The sequence below is a fragment of the Onychostoma macrolepis genome, chromosome 08 (assembly GCF_012432095.1).
Source record: "Onychostoma macrolepis isolate SWU-2019 chromosome 08, ASM1243209v1, whole genome shotgun sequence".
Lineage (NCBI taxonomy): Eukaryota > Metazoa > Chordata > Actinopteri > Cypriniformes > Cyprinidae > Onychostoma > Onychostoma macrolepis.
Window position 1 is genome coordinate 9,866,157 of NC_081162.1, and position 27,441 is coordinate 9,893,597.

Sequence of the window (27,441 nt, forward strand, 5' to 3'; positions counted from 1 at the left end):
GTCAACAGAAGCCCATGTTTCATGCGGCGCATTCGGAGATTCATTTTTACCGGTATAAATGACCATTGTTGTGAATTGTGCTAAAAAAAAAAAGTTTTTTTTTTTTAAAAGTAGGCCTATCTTTATCTTCTCTGACAAGCGTTCCGCACATGCAACTAACATAAAACACACACTTTCAATAAAAGAAAAATATTTAACCTTAATAATAAAATATTTAGCCTTAATAATACACAGTAGTCGAATTTCAGATTATTTATAAGACAATGTGCAGTTAAAATCATTTAGGCTACTTTAGACTGAGTGAGGTGAAACCAGCCACAAAGCAATTTGTTAGTCAGCTGCTAATTTTATTCAGATGAATGGTAGAAAATTAGACAACTAGTTAAATATAAACTTTTCAATGCTACTTTTAAATGCTTTTTCAATATTGATATAATTATAATTGTGAGGTCTACTAAAGAAGGACCCTATCTCACAAAAATATGAAAGCCAGTTTTATTATATTCCCCGACAGTGGCTGTTTTTTCTTTGATGAATAAATATAATTAAAAATCACAATCTTTGCATTTATTTTAGTTATGGTCAGTATTGGGTTCGCAGATCACGTGGGTAGGGTTCTTTTTACTGTGTGTGTGGATGACCGTCAGCCACCACCGAAGACCTTTTTTGACCCAGGAAAAACCCTGTTCTTTTAAAAACCTTAATGAAATCGACCTCAACAGTACAAACTCATTTTCAAAACAAACATTCAAGACATAAAATAACCTTATGACATTACAAAATCCTCAAGAAAAAAAAAATTCACAGATCAAATGATGCGAGACATATCTGCTGAACTCCATAATCACAGAGTTAAAATATCACTGCATTTATGTAATGACTGTACAGTGCGTTCTGGTGACATTTCCACCACTTCTTTCTACATGAAAGCTCTCAGCTGCCATGACAACAGCTGTGGCTAAACATCTCTCCGCTGTGGACATACAAGCACGTATGTGAGTATTCACATTTCATATCTGTTGCAGACCCATTTCACGCACCGTTTCATGTTACAGACATGAATGGTCCCTCAAAACATCACAATAAAAAGCATTACTAGGGCACCCAGAACTAGGAATGACTACTAGCGACCAAGCAACTGCCAACACTCAGCTACAAAGCCACTGGCAGTGCAAATGGGGTTTTAGCGATCTGATTTTGGCCAGGTGGAAAAATTCCATTTTACACTGGATTTGAGGCACATCTAAAGATCTAAAGGTGGAGCCTTTGCCTAGCCTAGTAAGAAACTCCCAAACAACCACACAAAACACCCTAGGATCAAATGCCATTCGTAATTTCTTCAGAATCCATTGTTCATCCCAGAATAGACATGCATTAGTCTGACGAACTTTCAAGAGTATGTGAACATGTAAAATCCAGTTCTGAGCTCTGACTCAAAACATTTATGAATCATAGGGTGTCAGGGTAACATGAGTCATCTGACACCCTGAGCTGTAACAAGCCATTAGACACAGACGTGCTGGTTCACACCTGTCAAGAGTGCTGCAGGTATACTGAAAATGGCACACAACACACATGTGTGTGTGTGTGTGTGTGTGTGTGTGTGAGTGTGTGTGAGAGAGAAACTCTTCTGCTCCCTGAGCTTTCAGTTCCACTCGATCAGTTTCATGAGTGTCATCGAGTGTGACAGCTCTTACATAAAGAGGATGAGAGATTTCCTCTGTCCACTTTGACTTGAGTGTCCTTTCAAATGTCCCGCTGTCTGTCTCTCACCCAAACGTGCTCAAATCCTCATGTAAATATCCTCAACCGCTCAACCGTCACATCTAGGTCAGATTCATTACTAATTAATTACTATTGCAAAATGGCTTCCACTTACACACACACAGTTCTGCCTCCAAGCCCCGTATTGTCATGGCTGCTAAAAATACACAAAAGCTTTAGGGGGAAGTCATAACAACTCAGCACAGCATCTCTGGATAGGGAGTGTGATCACACTGACCTTAGCTCTTGTTCTAAGGGTGTAATCATTCTGCCCTTTGCATCATGCCATAAGCAGGAGGTGTGATCACAGTGACCTTAATACTGCTGCACACACACACAAACTCAGAGATGCACATTGATGTTACTCAGCTGTCCTTCCTTAACACACTTTAACAAACACAAACATTTTCCTTTATACAGCTTATTCAATCCTTTCCAGACTTTAACAATAAACCCACTGTATTCATGCTGCACAAAAAAAAAAAAAAAAAAATCAGGGTTGGGATTTACCAAAAAAGTTCTCAACTGCTATTTCCTTAACTTAAAGGTCCCATATTGTACACCTATCTGGAGTTTTATTTTAGGTTTTGATGTCCTTAAGAATATATATATATTTGCGATAGGCTATAAGTACCAAAAACCATCTCAATATATTTTTACAGCTCTTCTCTCAGGAGCTCTGCTAAGAACAGGTCGATTTAATTAATATTCATGAGCCTCTCTTCTGATTGGCCTGTTGTTTTCTGAGTGACGCACAGCCAGGCCAACCACAGGTAACTAGGGTCATGTAGGGCCGACGTTACAATTACGTCACAGCGCTAGCTGGAAGCAAAACAAAGGGAAAACTGGAGGTGACCCATTCAAACCAGCGTAGAGTCGGCTCAGTTACATAAGGAGCTTAAAATATCATCTTGTGATGTTGGGTGCCAGAATCGACGTAATACAGCCTCAAATTAGAAATTTGATCGCATACCTGCTGCCACTGCCAGAAAAAAAACAGCGACAGCTGTGGTTAAACGCGATAAAACTAGCGGACTGGACAGAAACGATCGTCAAAAATGCTCGCATTTGCAGCACACACTTCTTATCAGAAAAGGTTCAATAAAGTATTGTCTTTTGTTGTTATGGGTGCGTCTGAAGATTTCTTGCATCTCACGACAATGTCGTGTATGAAATACGTTAATGTCTGTGTGCATGTGTGTAAAACAACAAACTGACAATTTATATATAATCGTTTGCAATTGTATATATGTTGTTGTGATTAATTGTGGCTGGAATAATAATGTAGCTGTAAAAATAGTTGCCTGCTGAAACTGAAATGTATTTATACCTTCATCATGACTACATAGACACGGTGAGTTTGTCTTTACTATACATGTTAGACGTGATCCACCTCATAGTAAGTTAACAGTCCTGTCAAATCGTCCATCCTTTGAGTAAGAGTGTAATGTTACAGGTCGGCCGATCTGGTTTTGTCCGTTGAAGTTAACCTTTTCGACATGTTTCCGTGTTGTTGTTGCTCAGCAATGGCATGGACGCGATGTCGTCTGGGGTTTTGGCAAAATGACGGTGGACGGTGCTCGGGATGATAGTTCGGACATCACATTTTTAACGGAAGTCATAAGGGCTCGTGAAAAGGCACAGCTACTTTATGCAGGCTGTGTGCCCTTTACTGTGGATTGACTGTTTTGAAACTTATATGGTAGTTACATAGCCCCTAGACCTCAGTTATCATGAAAAAAGCCAGGAAATTTCAGTTTTGACAAAATGGGACCTTTAAGAATGAAGTTAAGAATAATTTGTATTGCCAACAACATTTCATGAGACTTTTACAAAGACAAAACTTCAGAAGAATTAGAATTCCTGAAAAGAATTTAAATAACCTCTTTAAACTCATTTAAATTTAAACAAATTTAAATCCCAGAAATCCCAGAAGGCTTGCTTCAAATGTTAAGCACACAGTTTAGTAAATTCAGTAACAATTGATTACATTAAAAATGACTCAAATAGGGACCTCATTTGTTCTGTTATAATTACAACATACAACATGGGTTTTCTAAATGGTTTGTTTTTAAAAGCTGAAAAAAAAATACAAAATAAAATGCATGCATACTGCATAAAATTAGTCTTCAATATTTTTGGTTCATTTCTTTCTTTATCAGCTGATCTTTTACAAATGCATTTTATCATTTAGGACCCTGAGACTTCATGATGTGTTATATTGCTAAGAATCAATTTCTCTTTGGAAATTTTAATATGATTTTCACTTCCGGGCCTGAACTGCTGTGGTGGTCAATAAAGCACAGAGTTGCAATAGAATACAGAGATATTTTTAAGTTCTCTCCTGTCAGGCTGTTCTGTCCACAAGATGAGACCGTTCCTAAAGCCAAGATTTTACCGCAAATGCTTTAAACATTTTGCCAGCAACATTGTGACTCTTCCCGCACAGTTTGACTCACTGATTTACTGGGTTTCATTGTTCCTGTGAGGAAGAGAATAGTGCTAGTCTCCTAAGCAGTCAATAAACACTCACAGTATTGGCTGTGTGATGCACACTTGGCAAAACCTGATACAGTCTGGTGACACCTACAGTTGTAAAGCACCAGAAATGGATCTCACATGGTGTGAGGCAGCAGTGTGTTGTTATAGAAAAGCTGCATATGTTCCACCTACACACACACACCCTTCGCAGAGCCCCTGACCTAGAAAAGAGAGTTCCTGAGAAGTTGCAGAGTTATTCCAAACATCTGCCTGTGCCATTTACCGTTACACCACATACACGTTCATTCCCTCACAACCTAACATAAAACCACAGCTGCAAAATCAGAGGTTCTGGTATTACTAACATAACTCTTTAAGATGCAATCTTTTAGACACTCACAACCCAAACAATATCTACACACACATGCCGGTTCCCAGCAGGCCTGTGTGGTGGTAAATGGCAGTGCTGGCCAGGATGATAAAAACACAGGCCAACGGAAACAGACAGGCTGATTTACGAGGCCAATAAATATGGACTAAGTGATAATCTGCTGAACAGACTTATTATTGCTCTTCTCTACAGTCAGATTAATCCATGTACAGCATGCAGCATCCTTTCTAGCCTAATCCCACAATAATCACAATGCACAAGCCTGAGGATTGATTCAGAGTCAGTTAAAGCTCTCTGTTTGCCACAACAAATGTTAAATTTAAAGATACTTATTAGGTGTGGAAAGAAAAAAAAAAAAAAAAAATCTCAGCTGCAGTGTGATTCTCTCTTATGATTCCATCCTGTAAACATCTTACGCTAACTCTTTTTGTCCTGCATTTGTACACTAGAGACAGTCATATTCTTTTGGCTGCCAATTACACACAAAACCATTGAATAAGTATACGAACTTAAGGTTTCATGGGCAAAGCGAAATACAAGGGCAATCATGTATTTTGCTTGACAATGTACTGGTGCATCTCAAATTAGAATGTCGCGGAAAAGTTCATTTCAGTAATTCAACTCAAATTGTGAAACTCGTGTATTAAATCAATTCAATGCACACAGACTGAAGTAGTTTAAGTCTTTGGTTCTTTTAATTGTGATGATTTTGGCCCATATTTAACAAAAACCCACCAATTCACTCTCTCAACAAATTAGAATATGGTGACATGCCAGTCGGCTAATGAACTCAAAACACCTGCAAAGGTTTCCTGAGCCTTCAAAATGGTCTCTCAGTTTGGTTCACTAGGCTACACAATCATGGGGAAGACTGCTGATCTGACAGTTGTCCAGAAGACAATCACTGACTACGTTTACATGGACATCAGTAATCTAATTATTTACCTTACTCTGAATAAGACAATATTATGATTAAGGTGTTTACATGAGTTGCTTTTAGAATAATCCTTTCATGTTCCCGTTTTACATGTTATAGTACATAGATCAATTAATAGAATGCGTCATTACGTCACCACGCGACGACATCTGACGTCCCCTCCAGAATTTCACATATAAACATATAGTTCGTCTTCGTTATGATGCCATATACAGTTTGGGTGTTTCATTTTTAATTTTATGAACGCTTCAAGTGCAGTTAACTATTTGTATTTTGTTTGCCGTCAAACGGTTGACCGCTGCCGTGTGTGTATCCTGTCGCAAAATGCGGCGAAAAGTCCTACACGACCGTAATAGTTTGATTAAGGTGTTTACATGTCTGTACTGCACCTCGATAATGCGACTAAAATAGGAATACTCCACGTCTTAATGCGATTTGTGTTTACTTCGATTATGACTTTAGCCGGATTAAGGTAATCAAAAATCTCTGTTTACATGGTAGACTCTTAATCAGAGTATTGTCTTAATCGTATTAAAATCGGAGTATTGATGTCCATGTAAACATACTGATTGACACCCTTCACAAGGAGGGTAAGCCACAAACATTCATTGCCAAAGAAGCTGGCTGTTCACAGAGTGCTGTATCCCAAGCATGTTAACAGAAAGTTGAGTTCTTGAGCTATTGAGTTGAAGGAAAAAGTGTGGAAGAAAAAGATGCACAACCAACCGAGAGAATCGCAGCCTTATGAGGATTGTCAAGCAAAATCAATTCAAGAATTTGGGTGAACTTCACAAGGAATGGACTGAGGCTGGGGTCAAGGCATCAAGAGCCACCACACACAGACGTGTCAAGGAATTTGGCTACAGTTGTCGTATTCCTCTTGTTAAGCCACTCCTGAACCACAGACAACATCAGAGGCGTCTTACCTGGGCTAAGGAGAAGAACTGGACTGTTGCCCAGTGGTCCAAAGTCCTCTTTTCAGATGAGAACAAGGTTTGTATTTCATTTGGAAACCAAGGAGCTAGAGTCTGGAGGAAGCCCAAGTTGCTTGAAGTCCAGTGTTAAGTTTCCACAGTCTGTGATGATTTGGGGTGAAATGTCATCTGCTGGTGTTGGTCCATTGTGTTTTTTGAAAACCAAAGTCACTGCACCCGTTTACCAAGAAATTTTGGAGCACTTCATGCTTCCTTCTGCTGACCAGCTTTTTAAAAATGCTGATTTGATTTTCCAGCAGGATTTGGCACCTGCCCACACTGCCAAAAGCACCAAAAGTTGGTTAAATGACCATGGTGTTGGTGTGCTTGACTGGCCAGCAAACTCACCAGACCTGAACCCCATAGAGAATCTATGGGGTATTGTCAAGAGGAAAATGAGAAACAAGAGACCAAAAAAAGCAAATGAACTGAAGGCCACTGTCAAAGAAACCTGGGCTTCCATACCACCTCAGCAGTGCCACAAACTGATCACCTCCATGCCACGCCGAAGTATACATGCTGGACTGTGCATTTACAGCCAGCAAATCAACACATAGTAAAATTCGAATCGTGTTTTATTTTTCAAATAATAATTACAGACTGAATATTCGACTATTTGTGCACACCCCTACTGGCGAGTAAGATCTAAGAATTTATTAGCCATTGGCTAATATTAGACATCATTTAGGTCACCCAAAGTGAAAATTTAGTCGCATATGCTAGTGATTTACTCACATTGTAGTCCTGTCCCGCTTAGTAATACAGCTGTGCCCTCAGCACAGTGCAACAAAGACAAGGGACCCTGCTGAGCCGCATTCCAAACGTTGTTTAAGTGACATGCATACGGCATTGCGGTATATAAAAAATTTGTATCATAACAAAAATAAACACGGTATTCAGTATGAAGCGGTATACCGCCCAGCACTAGTCAAGAGGAGTGAGAGACAGACTGCAGGAATATTAGACTGCTATCACTTTAAGAGCTGCCCGAATCCAATATTCTGTTACACGTGTTTTCTTTCTCAGCTTTTTGCTTTCACTTAATACCTAAATTACAGCATTTACAGGGATTCTTTCAAAGATGGGCATTTTGAAACATACAAGTGTGTATTTAACCATTCAAGCCTATAAAGCGACAAAAATAATGCCATTCTATGAGCAACGTCTTCACATTCGCGGGCCTCTCTGACATATAGCGAAATGTGTTCTCTTCTGCTGCCGATCACGTTTCAATGAATTGAAGTCACTTGTTTTTAAACCGCAATGCTTAAAAACACGTGCAAATGTTACGTTTTCATGACCACATAGCACAGCACTGCGATAGAGATGATAGTACAAACAGAGTCCTGCACGGGTCCTTTTTGATAAACCCGCACCCGCCCCGCACCCGCAGTAGTTAACCGAATACCCGACCCGTTATCCGACAGCAACACTAATTTAGTTCCGGACCCGACCCGACCGTTTGACATAAAACCGCGACCGAACCGCACCGCATTAAATCTACATAAGGCGGAAAAACGCCTTTATTTTATTTTTAATGTAACAAGCAATTAACAAGTCATTCTGAGTTAATGCGTTAATGTGTTTAAAAATTAATAATAACAACATTTAACACACGCAGCCCAACAAGTTAACAGAGAGAGAGAAAGCAACATTATAGGCTGCATAAAAATATGTAGGACTGGCAGCAGTGTCGAGAGAGAGACTGAGAGAGAGCGCACAACATCCAACGTGTAAAACAATATAAAACTATTGCGTATGTGACCAATCTATTTTAAACAGGTCTAAAAGGCTAGCTGTCAATCAATGTCAATACAGCTGTCGATTGGCTACAGTGCTCAAGTGTTTGCAAATCCCGTTGTAGAAGCCCGGTTTTCAGACAGAGCGCGCGAACACAAGCACGGGACAATTTGAAAGAAAGGAGCTGCTTATCAGCGTGTACTGGATTAAGTCGAAATAGTCTTGGTTATAATTGTACCCGCAACCCGCCCATGCCTGTCACCAGTCCGACCCGCACCGCACCCGACACGTCAATATTATTCCACCCGTTACGTAAATTTTTGCGGTTCACCCGTCGGGTACCCACGGGTACCCGCCCGCGTGCAGGACTCTGAGTACAAAATCGTGCCTACCAGTACATCGCCCACTCCTAAATGGTAGTTTAAATTTGAGATTAAAGGTAAAAATGTGTGAATGCCATTAGTTGCAGACTGTAATTAGCAATTCACTTGCATCTTTAGTCCACCAAAAGGAGAACATATCACATTAACTATCAATAGTTATAAATATGACATCTGGGTATTAACATCTATGATGAAATAAAAAAAATAAAAAATAGCAAACCTTTGCCATTTCCTCAGCTACACCCACGGTGAGGGGCTGACGATGAGTTGAGTGACGCATAAGAGACTCTGTCCCGATTTCCAAGCGAGGACGCTTCATCTCTGAGTATTCCACTTCTGACTGGCTGCTGGGGTCCTGTAGGTAAATGTGTTCATATCGGATGTGGGGCTCTTGACCTCTGTAGGGGGAGAAAAGAGCAAGAAGAGAAGTGAATTATGGGTAAGAGACAGCCAAAATAAACATGTCTAATAAAATCTACTAGATACAATACAATGACCTGAATGACTGAGAAACCACATAGACATAACTAACATAACACCAGTGCTACACATCCATTAAGGATGGGTCCAATGAAACACCCATTAATACAAGAGCAGTCAGGACAGGCCAGGATCTCTGCAATTATTTCACAAATAATCTGATAAGTACAGGCCACTCAGATCAAAGATGATAATTCGTAACCATGGCAATTTTTGAGTGCTCTGGAGGCAACAGTGCCATGCCGTGCTTAGTACAGGAGTGAGCCTTTTCACACGAGAGTGACAAGAGTAAACTAACCTTGATTCTGGTGTACAGAGTGTGAGATATAAGAGGAAAAGAGAGGTGCTTGACCCTCACACGAATACATTATTCACATCAATCACACACACATCACATCGTTCTCGCTTACCACCAAAGACCTGTCCTTTCTGTTGTATACACACACGCACACATATATAGCTGCAATATAGTCTGAGATAAAGCACTGCTATCCAATCAGTGACTCTGAAACACCACAACATGAATCTATAATAATAATAATAAAATATCTTGTTGTTGTTGGTGTTATTATTAACAATATTATTTTAAAGAAATCTTTAGGTGTGTAAGAAAAAATATGATCATTTTTCATGGTACATATTGTGTTCCCAAATGTATGCTATCAGTGTCCAAAACATTGGTTTTATTTTGAATAATCGTCCCATTCTACTTGTACATGTTTTGATTGAGGCCCAAATAGGGCAAGTTGCTGTACTTTGTATGATCAGGTGGTTCACAGGCCTTCCTGTAGCTCAGACTGATCAAGAGCAAACACATTTACACACTCATGAACTCAATAACCCCGAACACATCATACTAAAACCACATGCATACACACACACCCCATTTCAAAAGACTTCCCTTCCTGTGCCAAAGCCAGAAATTAGACACATGTGAGCACACTAAATACACAAATATGCGCTCAATACCCCTAGACATCTACACATCCCCATTATTTTGCCCACAGATCACAAACATAGTGCACACTTTATCTGTTAGACATTTGGAAAGCATGCATCAACAATATCCTGCACATATTTTGCATTTAAACACAGTAAGACACAACCAGAGGTGAAATCAGGTCATAAAGATTGTCAAGACAAACCAGACAATGTTTGCAGAGGTTTAAAACTATAGAGCTTGAGTGTACATGCTATGAAGGGAATAAAAGTGTGTAGGTGTGTCTAAACGTGTGGGTTGTACTGTTGAAAACATAAATGGGTGTATCCCTCATATTAATTACACAGTCTGCCCAGCTTAAATAAACAGTACACACAGACTCAAGCACTGACCATGATTAATACAAACAAATGCTGACGTACAAGCATGTGAGCCATTCCACACACAGACAATGAAACAGAGAGCAGGAAATGTAGCATGATATGTGAATGGTACAGACAAAAGACGCCTACAAAGCATTTGACGCAAGGAAAGTAAAAGCCATCAGACAATGTTACTTATTATACAATCTCACACAAATGCTCAGTCATGGCCTGCACCAGAGTCAAAGAAGCAGAGTCACACTGGAATTGCTTTTAACTGAAAATGCCGTAGTGTATGAATGACCATTTAGGTCGGTCACGATTCCTTGATTCAATTGGAGTACTCAATTTTTTAAAAATCCTCAATTGCACTTCGCCATTGCCGAGTAACTGACAAAATACCGGTGGTGACGCATTCCGTGGACAAGAATTCATGAAACGCGTCGGTGCCGATAGCCTCGTGGACAGCACAGCGACATGTAGCGCCGTTGCGCTTCGGGCGTCCCGTGTTCGAGGCCCAGCTCGCAGACCTTTCCCGATCCCATCCCCCCTCTCTCTCTCCAACTTCGTTTCCTGTCTACCTACTGTCCTATCAAATAAATTGCCAAAAACAAATCTTTAAAAAAAAAAAAAGTATTCATGAAATGCATTATTAGACCGTTTTCCAAGGCTTCATGGTACATTAAACCCATTTAAAAATCATAATAAAGCATAGCGTATTGAATTTTCAATAACATTAGGATTCAGTTATAAACATATGCGATGCTGGTTTAATATGTGCGCTTTAATTGTTTACATGTGTAGGTTATGTACATGCGTGTCTGAGCGGCTCGGTCCACAGTAAATGCTGCTCCAGACAAACTGTTATCATTTACATGTGTGGAGCATCTCAAACTCCATCTCTGCATATTGCATTTAACATTCATTTGGGAATGCAATGTGTGCCATTTCATCAGATTTGTAAGGTAGATCATTAATAAACCTACGCAAACACAGGAGAATACATCGATATCTTTCTCAAAACGCTAATTGTTCATTTCAGAATACAAGTTTAAACACTTGCTCTGAGTTTACATGTTTTGATGTCCACATATTCAAGATATTAAAGTGGCTGTTAGTAGGAGTGCTCCGACTGACCGATAATCACATTGGGATGTTTGATGTTGGTCTCTAAAAAGGACGATCTCAAAAAAACGTTCTCAAGCCGATGACGTGCCTGCCGTGAGAGGTTTGACACGACATGCAGCGGCACTGTCTTAGTCTGGCGCGGGTGAATAATTATAATGCTGAAGGGGAGGTACAATACATATTTCTTCATTAAATAACTTATGAAGTTGGGTAAATGTACCCATTAAGCTCACATACCCATTAAGCACACTTCCATTTTTGAGATCAGATTATAAAAAGCTAAAATATTTATTAACCTACTTGATGTCTTAACCAATTGATGTGTTTGTTACTATATACCTCCTATAATTTCAAGTCAATCAGATCATTGCACACTGAGATATGGGTCTCCATATGTTCACACTGTCTGGCGGCCATTTTGAAAGCTGTCTAAAAACTTCCCCAAAAGAGGAGCCCTTTAAATGTGTGTTTTTTTAAATGTTTAAGCCTTTATTTTGGGTAAGTTTCAACACTTATTGTGAAATTAAGAGATTAATGATCAGACTTTTGCATATTATAACCTGGAACTTACATTAAATAATTACATTAGATCCAAAAGATAGTTTTAGCAACAAGCGCAGATGCTACAGAACAGTTAGCGGACTAGATGTGTGTGCCACGCTAACATATTACTTCCCAGGAATTACTGGCTTGTACTTTTACATCCATAATATTATAAAATGGACAATAAGAGCACGCCTCGCTTCTCAGAACGATGAGCTTTGTAAAAAAATCGGCGCGTTTCAGAAAGGCGGAGCATAGAGGAGCAACAATAATGTACAGTATGTGGAAAATAATGTGTTTTTTGAACCTCGAACCGCGTAAACACATTGCATTACACCAAATACACAAAATAATGTTCTTTGTCATCATATGACCCCTTTAAAACAACTTGACAGTGAGAAAATGTTTTTATTTATGGGTGAACTATTCCTTTAAATGTTAATAAAATAAAACACAAAGAGAAAAATAACTCCCTGCTCCTGACTGAAATACTTTAATACAGTTGCTAAAGTTCAGCAGTAATAAAATAACTTGAAATTTTTAACAACTTTTCACATCATATCTTTTTGCACCAAATAGTATTGATAACAGTATCGATAAGTGCCGGTATCAATAAGCAGTATCAGTATCGATACCCATCCCTAGTCATCTGTCTGTCAATTCTGTCATAGTGTTTTATTTTTATACCATCATTTACTCACTCAAAAGTTGTTTTAAACCTGAATGAGTTTCTATCTTCTGCTGAACATAAATGCTATTTTAAGGAACGTGGAATACCAAACAGTTGCTGGTCCACAGTGACTTCCATAGTATTTTTTTTTTCCTACTATCAAATTCAATGTGGACCAGCAACTGTTTGATTACCCACATTCTTCAAAATATTTTCTTTTGTGTTCAGCACAAGAAAGAAATTAATTAATACAGGTTTGGGACAACATGTGAGTGAGTAAATGACAGAAATTAAATTTTAGGGTGAACTATCCCTTAAATGACAGTCGGCTGCATGTTTAATACTGTCCCTTTAAGACGTGCACGCATCGAACATTTTGCTCAATTCGGTATTTCATACGCTGCTGTTGCGAAGTGCACCTGTAGGTGGCAGTGCTTCCCAAATGCTGCGCAACCGCTAAATGTGACAACAGAACAACGCGATGGATCAAACAGATGAAACTATCGACGCACCCGAAATTATTAAATAAAGAGAACAGTATAAGTGAAATATGGCATTACCTTGCATACAAATCGGATGATAAAGGTGAATAAATTGGCCTTACTGCACCTGTATGCAAGCGTTGCTATAAATCATGTGTTGCCACAGGAGGCAACACATCCAACCTTTTTAAAGGGGTGGTTGATTGCGATTTCACTTTTTTAACGTTAGTTATTGTGTAATGTTGCTGTTTGAGCATAAACAATATCTGCAAAGTTACGAAGCTGAAAGTTCAATGCAAACGGAGATATCGTCTTTTAAAATTCTGGCAGTTTATCGCCTACAAAAACGACTGGTAAGGGACTACAACGAGCTACTTCCCGGGTCCGTTACGTCAAGAACCCAGAATTTTACATAAACCCCGCCCCCGGGAACACGCAGCAAAGGGGGCGAGGCCATGCTGCGCTGCTTTAGAGAAGAGGAAGAGAAAACTACGGGTGCAAGTAAAAATCTATTAATATATAAATCGTGATTCTGTCTTCTAATGATTCTAATGGATTCACAAGTTTCAAAACCAGTGGTCTAGCATTGGTTCTTAATACTGTTGCTTGCGTAGCCCTGCTCTGCATCTCTTTCTCTCTCTCTCTCTCTCTCTCTCTCTCATTCAGATCATCAGCGCAGTGAATACACTTATTTTCACATACTGTACCTATGAGAAGCGTTATACATGGACGTGCGTGCCGTTGCCGTACTGTATTAAAGCTTTAATCAGAATAAAACCGTATATTAAAAGCTAACAGAAGCAGTAGCATTTACAAATAACAGCGTATTTAAAAGTATGAGACAACAACAAACAAAAAACGTGCTCTAGAGGCGGTTTAGCCAGTCACGACACACTGGGCCAGCTAACCAATCAGAGCCCATCGTGTATTTCTCAGGGAGGGGCTTCATAAAAGCAGGAAATGATCAGCGTGTTTAGGGGAGAAGTGACAGAACGGTGTGGAATAAAGGTAAATTTTGTGAAAAATAATGTGTTTTTTTAACAAACGAAGCATTAACATGTTAGACTGCACCCCATAAACACAATCAAGTCAAGAAAAAAAAAACAGTCAACCACCCCTTTAAGCATTTGTTGCTTGCTCATCCTGATATTTTCAGAAAATTAAGAGATCAACAGGAGAGTGCATCATTAATAAATTCAGATTTAATTTAATTTTTTATTTACAACTGATCAACGCACATACATATAATACTCATACAGATATACAGTAAGCTCAAATGTGCGTGTGACACACTAGAACCAGTGAAGTTTTGGTCACGTAATATATGCACTTGCATTTCATACAATCGAATATTAATTGAATTTGAATTAAGCAAGAGTTTTGCTATATTCATTTTAGTATCAATAATATGAAGGGATTGTTTGTGCTCATATGAGGTAGCCAAGAGAGTGAGAGAGTGAGATTTATATTTAATGCTTTTTCTTTGGCTATCTGAGTATAAAATCTGAAAACAATCTGAGAGAGAGAGAAATAATAATAATGTGATTTTGAATATTACTTTGACTGTTAGAATAACACTTTACAATAAAGCAACATTTGTTGCATTAATTGCATTACTTCAGCTGTATTTTTTTCTTCAAACTCAGTCAAAATGTACCCTATGTTCCCGGTAGGTTTTTTATTACATTGAGACATTTTGTTTGCACTTAAAAGATAAGAAGATTTGTTTATATTTTATTGTATTACTTCAGTTATATATTTTTCTCTCCAACATCAAAATGTAACCTATGATCCTTGTAGGTTTTGTGTTACAGTTTGATATAAAGGTATTAAGATATGAATCTGTTTTTATTATTTTAATAAAACTGTTTAATTCACTTATTTTTTTGAGGCTGGTTATTTGTCACCTATGGTATCGATACCGAGGTATTACATTCTGGTATCGTACCGAAGCCAAAATTCTGGTATCGAGCCATCTCTATGCAAAAGTAAAAAGCACTGAATAATGTGTTTCTTATATTTATTGCGTTTAAAACATCTATGAAAGATTGTATTACTGTACTTTGTAAAAAAAAGAATCACAATGCTGAAAAAGCATTTTAAGCTGCAATGTTTGGATTTTAAATCAAAATAATGGCTAAAATGTTGTGTTTGTAGTAAACCGCTACGGATCAGTCGCAGACTCCAGTGTGAAAGCACAGTCCGTTAAAAAGAAAATTCAGGCCCTGAATAAATGTCTAAAAATCCTGATGGGAGCACCAGGATTGCAATGTTAGCATTTCTGTCGCAAAAAATGGCCAAATATTAAAGATTAAATTGATTAAGTGCCTCATTGCTATTATATGTAGCCTATTTAAAGTCATTTAAAAGGCTATTCTTCGTATAGCTCTATTTTTATTACCACAAAAAATTCATTATAATTATACAATTACTCAATAAATTGTCAGAATAATTGACTGATTACTTGATTACCAAAATAATTGTTAGTGACAGCGCTACAACAATTATTAAATCAAAATATTAAAATTGAATCAACATGGTTTTGTTAATGGATGATGTCAGTACTGAAACAGACAGCAGGTTTGGCCAATAGACAATTTCATATAGACATATATAATACAAAATAATGACAGCAAATAAGATGTAACTGGCCAAGCTGGGTGTGTTATTGACTCAGTGGATAAATATTCAAATCAGTAACATTTATTATCGTGCCAGACTTATCAGACCAAGGTGCGGTCACGTGCATCATTGTTTAGAGAATTTTCACAGGCAAAATCCAGTAATTTCAAGAGAATCTGAAATGGTTGGTCACATGGATTCAACAGAATGCTGCTTGGTTTGAAAGTGACTTCTCTGTGAGCGTTGATTCATGACAATGGACCTTTTTCCCACAAAATTTCACTAATGTGACTGCAACTAAAAAGTATTTGAGAACAACAAAATTCTAAAACAAAATATTTATGAGCCAAATTATGTTTTAGCTGCCAAACTACAGAATTTTAGAATATTGATTTATTGAAAGAACAGATCCAATTTAATGTCACATGAAATGACTGAAGCAGGCACACAAGAGAAATAAAGATTTAGCGCCTTTCGCTAATAATCACAAATAGATTTTAATTTGAAATATCATAAATATATATTTTTTTTTTTTTTTTTTTTTGCAGAGCTTCTCAATTTCAGCAGAATGACAGGAAAGCCCTGGTGTGTTGCGTCTGGAGTATTCACATTAATTTGTGTCTCTGCACTGATGTGCTCACTGGTGGATCTAATCTAAACCAGAGCAAAGGTAACATGTACATTAGCAAAACACAATGTTTTTTGTGTCACAATAAGATACCGAAATGCTTGAAAACACACACTTCAACCAAAATTCCCCAATTTCAATAGGCACTTGGCACTTACATAATCACATCACACTGCAGCTTTCATCCATGCTCACTCTCTTTCTTTGAGTGGGCAAGATAATCTGATCTGCAGGCAGGATTTGTCATACACAGAGTCATACACACAACGAGAGAGAGAGAGACACACACAGAGAGCAACAGAGAGAGGTTTAACTGGCCCCTGACCTCATTCTGAATTGAGGACAGATCATGCGTGCTGAATGTCTGAGCTATTGTAGAGGAACTTTGCCCCTGTATTGCTGTATTGCTCTCAGTCTCTCCTCTTCTGCCATCATTCCATCTCACTGTCATTCTTTCACTCTCACAATTACCAACCCTCTTCCTTTCCATCCATCTTGCTTTAATCTCCCTCTATCCCCCTTATTATCTCTCTCTTTCTGTAGAGGATAAAAGGTGATAAGACCACAAAACATCTTTTCAACCCCTATCACTTATGTCATCACAAAACAACACAAAAGGCTTGTGTCTTTAAAAGACCAAAAACAGACCATAATTTACACAGCCAGAACTAGACCAAAACAAAAAAACTAGACTTCAACTGGCTCTTCAACTGATTCTTTGAATTTTAAGAAGTAGGGCTGCATTTTCAATTGCAGAACATTTGATTATGTATGCTAGGAAATTTTAATAGCACTAGTGGTTTTTCATCTTACTTGGATGCCCATCAAAAAGCAAAAATGACAGTTCCGCAGTGGGGAAGGAAAGGATGTGGAAGAGCAGACATACACACCTTACCCACACACAAACACTTTAGTATTCAAGTTAATCCATCCTACCAGCAGCTCTCAGTATCTCAGGGGGTGTTAGTCCATCTCCTGTGAGAACAGCCAGCTCTACTGTACCAGGCTCTGATTATACAGCTCAGCTCAGCTCACACACACACACACACACACACACCACATTCAGCATTCAGACTGAGGAGAAACACAGCTATTCCCAATACACCCACGCAAATTCAACACTGTGCTTCTTATATGGCAAAAAGAATCACAGCATGGAGGAAAGGAAAAACATGATATTTTTAACCTAGCGTGCACACACATACACACATACAAGCATCAGTGCATTAAAGCAACAATGCTATGGATGAGAGAATCAAAGATTGGATTACAGAACACAAAGGTAAACGAAGAGGAAGTTGTTGAAATCTCCTGACCAAATATACTCTTGCTAACTGATTCAAGTTAACCAAAGTCAGTATACTTGGATTTATTTGTACACTTGGAAGTAGCAACAGATCTTTTCCTCCGTATTGTGATGTACATCCGAGAGAAGTTACCGGAGAGAAGTCTGTCATTTCATCAGAAGATTGAGTAAAGATATTTTGATTAAAAATTTGGTAACACTTTATTTTACGGTTACACCTATTAGTTGTTTATTAGGATGCATATTACTAGAATATTAGGCATGTATTAGTGCTAATTGAGCACATATTAATGCCTTATTCTACATTACCTTATTCTACATCCCTAATCCTACCCAATACCTAAACTTAACAACTACCTTACTAACTATTAATAAGCAGCAAATTAAGAATTTATTGAGGGAAAAGTCGAAGTTAATAGTTAACAAGTGTTACCTATTCTAAATTGTTAACAAAATAAAATTTTAAATGGCAACATTGATAAAAAAGAAATATGTATGGAATTGTTCTCAATAGGGATGCACGATATTATTGGACCAGTATCTGAATCGGCCGATAATGGTTTTAAATGTAAACATCGGCATCGGCCCGATATGAAAAATGATGCCGATATGTCTTGCCGATAAGAGGAATACATTAACTCACATGTGCTCAGGGTGTGCTAGTGATTAGATCACGTCAACAGTGCAATTAGATCACATCAGCATTGTGGCTCATTCTTGAAGTTTTGCTTGAATGGTGATAAGATTGACTGTTTTGGATCGCTGCATTTAAACTGAGAACGCACATACAGAATGACGCGTTGTGTGTGTGATGGACTAAACCGCAGGTGCAGCGGCAGCCTCCCCCCAGGTCCTAATGCCCGCTCAATAACGAGTCTTAATTCCATAGGGGGCGCTGTTGGCCTACTTCTAATAAAAATGAAAGCAAAACACACAAATAATATTTAGACTGTTTCTGATTAAATAAAGGCAGTAATTGATGCCATAAATTCATGAGTATGTTTTGATTTAAAGGTCAGAAGCTGTAGCTTACATGAACAAACAAAAAAAAAAAAAAAGCATAAACATGACACTTAAAGTCGGCATGAAACGGAAGTTGCGATTGTCTTTTCTTCTCTGTGACGTATATCCGAGTGAAACTGCATCTGAGATGAGAGGGCGGGACTTGATTTCGTCCTTCGAGAATTGATTGGATCGTTGGAAGTTGGGGCGTTACTAACAAAATGGAGGCAGATCTGAAATGACAGATTGCAGGTACCGGTGGGGGATTTCTCGCCACTGGATTCACCGCCGACACTCAAGCATGAATAAATTATTTATTTATTAGGGATGACGACCACGATCAACGGCACAAAACATGCCTAAACAGCGTGCACGAGAGAGAGAGAGAGAGAGAGAGAGAGAGAGAGAATGACTGAGCATGTCCTCCGTCAGGTTAAGTCATATTCATGAAACAAATTAGTTTGCGATGTCCTAAGAGTAATGTTGTCGTAATATCCTACTATCTTTTCAGTGTTTAAGGGTAACATACTCCCTCATGACTGGTGTCAGTGCTATAAAGTGAAGCATCAGCTTCAGCTTTTCCCCCGTCGTTTATCCCAGCATTTACCCCTTACATCACTAGCTTTGCCCTTGCACCGTTGCTCGTGAATGGAAGAGGAGTCGTTTTGAGGGGGAGGGGAGGTTAACATTTTTGATTAAAGATTACGAGGGCACATGAATTTAAAAAAAAAAAATGAAGTGCATGGATAAATTATTTATAATAAACACTACAGTATTCCATCAAAAAATAAGAATTGTCACTTTTGATTTCATGCCGACTTTAAATTAAATAATTTTATATATACGGATTTATTTATTAATGTGTAATATTTTATAATTTAACAAATTACAAATGATGTATTAACAAATTATGAGCTCTAAATTTTTTTTTTGAATTTTTACAACTCTTTTGATTTAGACCATTTAGAAATGTTAAAACTTAAAATAAAATGTTAAGGTTACCACTGCATCTTTCTGGGAAAAAAAAATGGAGGGATTAATATATAGTTTATTTATAGTTATTTTCAAATCTTCAATGTACTGTCATTATAAAATAACTTTTATTGTTTATTGAATTCTAACAAATAAGTTCTTGTTAAAAACTAACCAAAATGTAAAATAATTTGCTTATAATTTCTGCACAGGAGAGACTTGGTGTTGTTTCCAAACAAGAGGAAATATATTAGTATCGGTATCGGCCATTGGCCAAAATGAGTCGAAAAATATCGGCATATCAGGTATCAGCAAAATCCAATATCGTGCATCCTTAGTTCACAATAAGTCTGATAATATACAAAAACGTTAAGGTGAATTTCAATTTCATGCTGACCTCGTAGACCAAATAAACAAACAGCTAATATGGCTCCTCCTCTGATGGGTACAAACTAGGGATGCATGATATATCAGCCACCATATCAGTATCGGCCAATAAATGTTCATTTTCACTGTTACCGTTATCGATAAGAAAATTTGGCCAATATATTAATGGCAATAATGCATTACTTCCTTCAAAACACTTCAGATGCACACAGTTCATCATGATGGTTTTTAATTGCTTGAAATATGATTGGAATCACATCGAAAAGGGCAAGTCTGTCAAGGATGCATAAAATTATAATGAGAACATTACTGTAAAATAAAGTTGTGGAATCTTTGTGCACCCATGTTTCAGCCTGTTTTTACAGTAAGAGCGCATCCACAACCTTTTGTGTAATTGCACATTGTATTAATGTGTTTATTATGTATGTATGCATGTATGTATGTGTGTGTGTGTGTGTGTGTGTGTGTCCGATTTATCCCATATAGAATTTGTTTGGTTAAGTTAATAGAGCAATAATAGAGCACTATAGTTTGCCGGAGATCATCTTTAGCTCAGTGCACGGCAGCTCAAACAGCAGTGCAGAACATTAATAACTATGATTGAGACTGTCATTTACAGTGGGTACGGAAAGTATTCAGACTCCCTTAAATTTTTCACTCTTTGTTATATTGCAGCTATTTGCTAAAATCATTTAAGTTCATTTTTTTCCCTCAATGTACACACAGCACCCCATATTGACAGAAAAACACAGAATTGTTGACATTTTTGCAGATTTATTAAAAATGAAAAACTGAAATATCACATGGTCCTAAGTATTCAGACTCTTTGCTCAGTATTTAGTAGAAGCACCCTTTCGATCTAATACAGCCATGAGTCTTTTTGGGAAAGATGCAACAAGTTTTTCACACCTGGATTTGGGGATCCTCTGCCATTCCTCCTTGCAGATCCTCTCCAGTTCTGTCAGGTTGGATGGTAAAGCGTTGGTGGACAGCCATTTTAGGTCTCTCCAGAGATGCTCAATTGGGTTTAAGTCAGGCTCTGGCTGGGCCATTCAAGAACAGTCACGGAGTTGTTGTGAAGCCACTCCTTTGTTATTTTAGCTGTGTGCTTAGGGTCATTGTCTTGTTGGAAGGTAAACCTTCGGCCCAGTCTGAGGTCCTGAGCACTCTGGAGAAGGTTTTCGTCCAGGATATCCCTGTACTTGGCCGCATTCATCTTTCCCTCGATTGCAACCAGTCGTCCTGTCCCTGCAGCTGAAAAACACCCCCACAGCATGATGCTGCCACCACCATGCTTCACTGTTGGGACTGTATTGGACAGGTGATGAGCAGTGCCTGGTTTTCTCCATACATACAGCTTAGAATTAAGGCCAAAAAGTTATATCTTGGTCTCATCAGACCAGAGAATCTTATTCAGGTGTTTTTTAGCAAACTCCATGCGGGCTTTCATGTGTCTTGCACTGAGGAGAGGCTTCTGTCGGGCCACTCTGCCATAAGGCCCCGACTGGTGGAGGGCTGCAGTGATGGTTGACTTTCTACAACTTTCTCCCATCTCCCGACTGCATCTCTGGAGCTCAGCCACAGTGATCTTTGGGTTCTTCTTTACCTCTCTCACCAAGACTCTTCTCCCCCGATAGCTCAGTTTGGCTGGACGGCCAGCTCTAGGAAGGGTTCTGGTCATCCCAAATGTCATCCATTTAAGGATTATGGAGGCCACTGTGCTCTTAGGAACCTTAAGTGCAGCAGAAATTTTTTTGTAACCATGGCCAGATCTGTGCCTTGCCACAATTCTGTCTCTGAGCTCTTCAGGCAGTTCCTTTGACCTCATGATTCTCATTTGCTCTGACATGCACTGTGAGCTGTAAGGTCTTATATAGACAGGTGTGTGGCTTTCCTAATCAAGTCCAATCAGTATAATCAAACACAGCTGGACTCAAATGAAGGTGTAGAACCATCTCAAGGATGATCAGAAGAAATGGACAGCACCTGAGTTAAATATATGAGTGTCACAGCAAAGGGTCTGAATACTTAGGACCATGTGATATTTCAGTTTTTCTTTTTTAATAAATCTACAAAAATGTCAACAATTCTGTGTTTTTCAGTCAATATGGGGTGCTGTGTGTGCATTAATGAGGAAAAAAAATGAACTTAAATGATTTTAGCAAATGGCTCCAATATAAAGAGTGAAAAATTTAAGGGGGTCTGAATACTTTCCGTACCCACTGTATATAACATTATAATGAGAACACTATTTTAATAAAATGTTGTTTAGTTTCCTATCTGATTAATCTCATATAGTATATGTTTCCTTGAGTTAAATAAGCTGATCGCAAAGCCCTTGAGTTTACCGGTGTTCAATCAGCTCTTCAGGTTCAGTGCAAACAGCTCAAATAGCAATGCACAAAAATAATGACTATAATTGGGAATGTCATATACAAAAAAAAATTACAAAGAGAATATTACCATAACAAAAAGTTGTGAATTCTTTGGATTTATTTGCCGTGTTTCAGTGCATTATTATGGGAGGTGCCACCGCATGCACAACAGGAGCTACACATTCTGACTAGCACATATTAGTTCAAGTTCACTTTTGCATTTAAGTCTTTGTGCATACATAAGTTCTAATATTGTGTTTATGTTGTAGAAATATCTGATTCTCATATAGCCTAATTAAAACGCTAACAAAGGGCTTCGGTTTACTGGTGCTCATTCAGCTCCTCAGCTACAGTGCATGCAGCTAAAACAGCAATGCTGCCATTTAAACAGTGGTATTAATTTATGATATTTATTTTTCAAAATCATTGCTCCATTATTAATAATAACCTCCACTTTTATTTTTATCTTGCTATTTTTAGTAACAATATGGTTTGATTAAAATAATTTCATTATTGGAGGCTATTCCGTTTTACGCTTTTTGATTATTTACACGCAAGTAACGTTGTCCAATGACTTGTTTGCATTATTTAAGCATTATTTTATTTATTTATTTATTAGGCTTTTTTTTTAATAAAAGAAAGTTGGTAATAGGAGTATAAAATTTGTTTTAAAACTTACACTGGTGCAAACTATGCTGCTGTAATGTATGTTTGATTTATTTAGAAATTGTTTATATAAAAATTTGGATTTAGATTTATCAGCCAACTTATCGGTTATCATTTATAAAAAATTATCATATTGGCCAAAATGTTCATATCGGTGCAAACAATGAAGAACTGCACAGATTCCAACAGGAGTATCACTTCAGATAACGCTGGAGGGAAATTTGTCCTCTCATATTGAAAGTGACATTCTAGAGCATCATTGCATAAGCATTACATAAAAGCAGTAGTCTGCTTCAGTCACCTCCTAAAGCCAAGTAAGCAGAGTAAAACTGACAAGGGCTGTGACAAAACAGGTTAATAAATGCTTCCCTAAAGCAGCATCTTGAATGAGAGTGATAGTTTCCTTCAGTGTTGGCCATTGCTGTCACAGCCTTCTGCCACAATTTTGAAAGGCTCAACAATAGATTGTGGGCAAAATGGGCAACTAGCCTGAAGGACATAAATGGACAGGATTGAATAGACAAGATCTCAGTGCAAGGCAGCCACAATATACTGTCTGTTCATGTGCATGTTTTGTACCTTTCACTGCCTGGCTGAAATTCAGACAGAAGAGATGGTCTGCGGCGATGAGGCTGGGTCAGGGATCCATGGGCCAGATGGGAACCATAGTCCCGAGCGTGAGGATGGTAGTCCACCAGTCCACCAACATCCTGAAATAAACACATGACATTTCACATACTCACATAATGAAATTGTATGAAGAATGTGACTACTGAATTATAAGATAAATTATACTATCCCAGATAAAATACAGATGTTTCCAGATTTAATCATGCTTTTAATGACATGAAAACCAGGAAAAGATCCCAGATCAGTGCTAAATGCTGAGAGCAATTAACCTAAATCTTTGGTACTCAAGCCAAAACTTTCAGATATTATACAGCCCTTTAATTGCAGCTTAAAGTCTTACTTTTCGCACGAAACTGTTCACGTCATATCAGTCATGCACCTGCTCTGGAAAGTAATCCATCCACGAAAATGAACTTTGATCAAGAGTCTCAAACTTTGAAGTGTTAAACAGTTACTAGTTATATTGCTAGTTTAGGCTAAATTCTATTAACACCAATATTAAGGATTAACACATTTTTGGCATCAAATGGTACAGGAAAACATGAACATCTGCTTTGTGTCAGACAAAGGACATATTCCAACATGAACAAAGGTTTGGAGGATGCAGTGTTGTTCCACTTGGCTTCTGAGCTGGCTAGGCTTGAGTGCCACTGATTTAGATTTTCTGTGTGGTTAATAAGGCCAGACAGTAATCTCTGCTGGATAAAGATGATGGCTGAGGGTCAAATCTTACGTGATAATCTTCAGTAACGCAAGATAGTCCTTTGTTACTAATTTCTGGTCAATGATCAGATCTATATGTACATCACAATAGTGTGTGCAAGTTTGATAAGGTGTATAATAGAAGATACAGATTACTGCAACATACATTATAACATATTTTCTTAGCTCAAAGGTCAGAAAGTCCAAGGTTGCAGATTAATGATAAATAAAATGCATTTTTGTAAAGATTTAGTTTTATAGTCAGTGCAGTACCGTACCGCATGGGCTCTCAGCTGCAGAGGAAGGGTGGCGGGACTAGGAAGGTGACGAGTGTCCACAGCCCTCCGACCCTGAGGCACTGACTGAGGGTGCGAGGACATGCTGACGATGCAACTTCCTCTACACACTGAAAGTGGGTGTGGTCTTGTCACAAACGCTGTGCATCATGGGGCGTTGAGTCCTGGCAGTCACCGACCTGGAAAGAACAAGCGAGAAAACATTGTAGATTAATTGTTAATAATAAATATTTGTTAACACAACAATCAATCTGTGGAGTCTATTTATTTATTCACTTTTTGATCAAGGCTATTTTCATGGCGATCTCTGAATAAATTATACAAGGTATACAATTTAAAAAAGGTTATAAAAGACATTTCAGATGTACACTAGACAAAAATTCTAAAATACATTCTGGTGATACATTTTTAAATAAATCAGTTAGACACAGCTCTGAATAAAACCGTTGTCTGTTTACATTAAAAACAGTACAATCCAATGAAATATGTTTATCTGTGGAGTCTAACAAAATTGTGGACAAAATCATACAGTGTGCACCAAACTTCGGAAAGCCAGGATAAGCAACTGTGAGTTTGATGACACGTGAGAGAGAAAGCGAGCGAGAGAGAAGTCCTAGCCACCACCTGCTGCTGGCCGGATACATGTCGGCACACTGTCTGAATGAATGGATCACTCTGTATCCCCCTCTATTTCCTCTTCTTCTTCGCTCTATCTCTTTCTATGCTCATTAGGGCAGCTGGTGTGCTCTGCTGCATGATGATACTCTCTTTTTCACAGGTACAGCAAAAACACACAGTATGGCTAAACCAAATTAATGTTGAAAGTTTCTTTAAGGCAAGTCTGTTCATATCTACTTAAATAAGGACAGACAAATCGCATTAAACAATGCCTAGATCATTTCAAATTTGCGTTCGTTGTGAAAGCAGGTTAAAACTTACTGTAAAATAACTCATAAAATAACTCATAAAAGTACAATTATTATTATTTTTAACACTAGACAAGACAAGGAGCTGTTTTACAACAGAATGTGTTTCAACGAGACAGCTGAGAAAATGTCCACAGAACTAGAATGAAACTGCAGAATAAAGTACTTTGCCATACTTCACATTTACCTTACATTAAAATGCATTTAATCCACCCCAATTCTTTGGGTTCTCAAAGCATTAATGAACAGTCAGACAAGAGAGACTGGAGGGCCAAGAAAGAACTGCAGTTGTAAATGTTTTGGTAGTGTCAGTCAGAGGTGGTGGTTTCCACCACACCATGAACTGGAGACAGAAAGAGCAAAGCACCAGGTGTTGAGAGCACCAACCCAGCACAGATCAATCCAAACACACCAGACAATGCTTAAGAATACAACAGTGTACCTAGAATCATATATGATGCTGTCAGCCAAATCTGACACAAATGTTGGTAACCAGTTGGATATGCAAGAACCATGCCAAAGTTTTGCAAAAACGTCACAAGCAAGTGAGATCTACAGGATTTGTGTAATGTTAAAGTAGTGACCGTACAAGAACCATCACAAGCAGATGTTACCCGCAGGGTTACTTAAGTAGTGTGAATTGTTATGTTTAGATGTGGGCCTTCTTGTAGATTTAACTACTGGGGCTTAGTTACACAATACAGTTACACAATACATGTAAAGCAAATTAAAGAATTAACCTGTTTTACTGGACTAATGATTGGCATTCGTCAATGATTTAATTTTCCTTTAATATTTTCAGCATATATTTAGCTGAAAAAATATTGTCTTGAAAAATGACCCCAAAATTAACGGTTTTGGCATGAAAAAAATACCATATGTTAGCAGAGTTCTCCCTTGTTACTCCATCGCTAAACAGTAACTTTTTTTTTTTGCTGTTTTTAAAAATTCATAGCTAAAGAAGACTATCAGGAAGGTATCAAAGATACACAATTTGAATGTTATATAATGAAAAACCATAATGCAAATTTTACAAGTCAGTCCAACAAAGTGATGGATAATGATTATTTGAAGTGCAACCTCTGCACAAGAGCACAAAATCCCAAAGTCAAGGGTTATACAAGTATACCAGCGGAATGGTATTTCTTACTAGGAGTAATGCAACAAAATTTCAACAACAAAAAATATTCAGGCAAAACCGCAAAAATAAATAGCTTTAGAGGACCAAAAACCATTGAGCAAAACAGTGATGTTTAATTAGCACTTCTCAGATGATGCGTTTTGCCCATGTTGGTGTCTATGTTGTTCACACAACATTGATAAATGTGGACATACTACCAAAAATGCTAAAGTAGAAATATGTAAGTTTTGTTTAGCTGAATATCAGGAACTGGCTCGCTATACCAAAGAACTTTGGTTTCATTTATCACCTGAGAACAAGACACCTTGAACAGCATACTGAGTTCAATTACCCAAATGTAATTACCCAAACTTTAATTATAGTTTTGGTGTTTCGGTAAAAAAAAAATAATAATAATTCAGGTACATCACTACACTACTACATTTCATTCAAAATTACAGAGACAGCTTCTTCAAAGCAAAGTATCTTGGCACCTTCATGAGACATGCAGATCTGTGGCGATTAGTGGTTTCT

General features: G+C 38.0%; 1 protein-coding gene across 3 annotated transcripts in view; it reads right to left on the minus strand.

The window, feature by feature from the left end:
- Positions 1-27,441, minus strand: part of ncor2 (nuclear receptor corepressor 2) — a 116,042-nt gene that overhangs the window by 58,145 nt on the left and 30,456 nt on the right. For all 3 annotated transcript variants that reach the window (XM_058785918.1, XM_058785919.1, XM_058785917.1), the window contains exons 2-4: positions 24,844-25,040; positions 23,813-23,943; positions 8,891-9,068 (exon numbers count right to left, since the gene is read on the minus strand). In XM_058785918.1, the coding sequence (XP_058641901.1) occupies positions 8,891-9,068; positions 23,813-23,943; positions 24,844-24,945 (411 nt within the window). In that variant the 5' untranslated portion in view covers positions 24,946-25,040. The remainder of the gene's footprint in view (positions 1-8,890; positions 9,069-23,812; positions 23,944-24,843; positions 25,041-27,441) is intronic.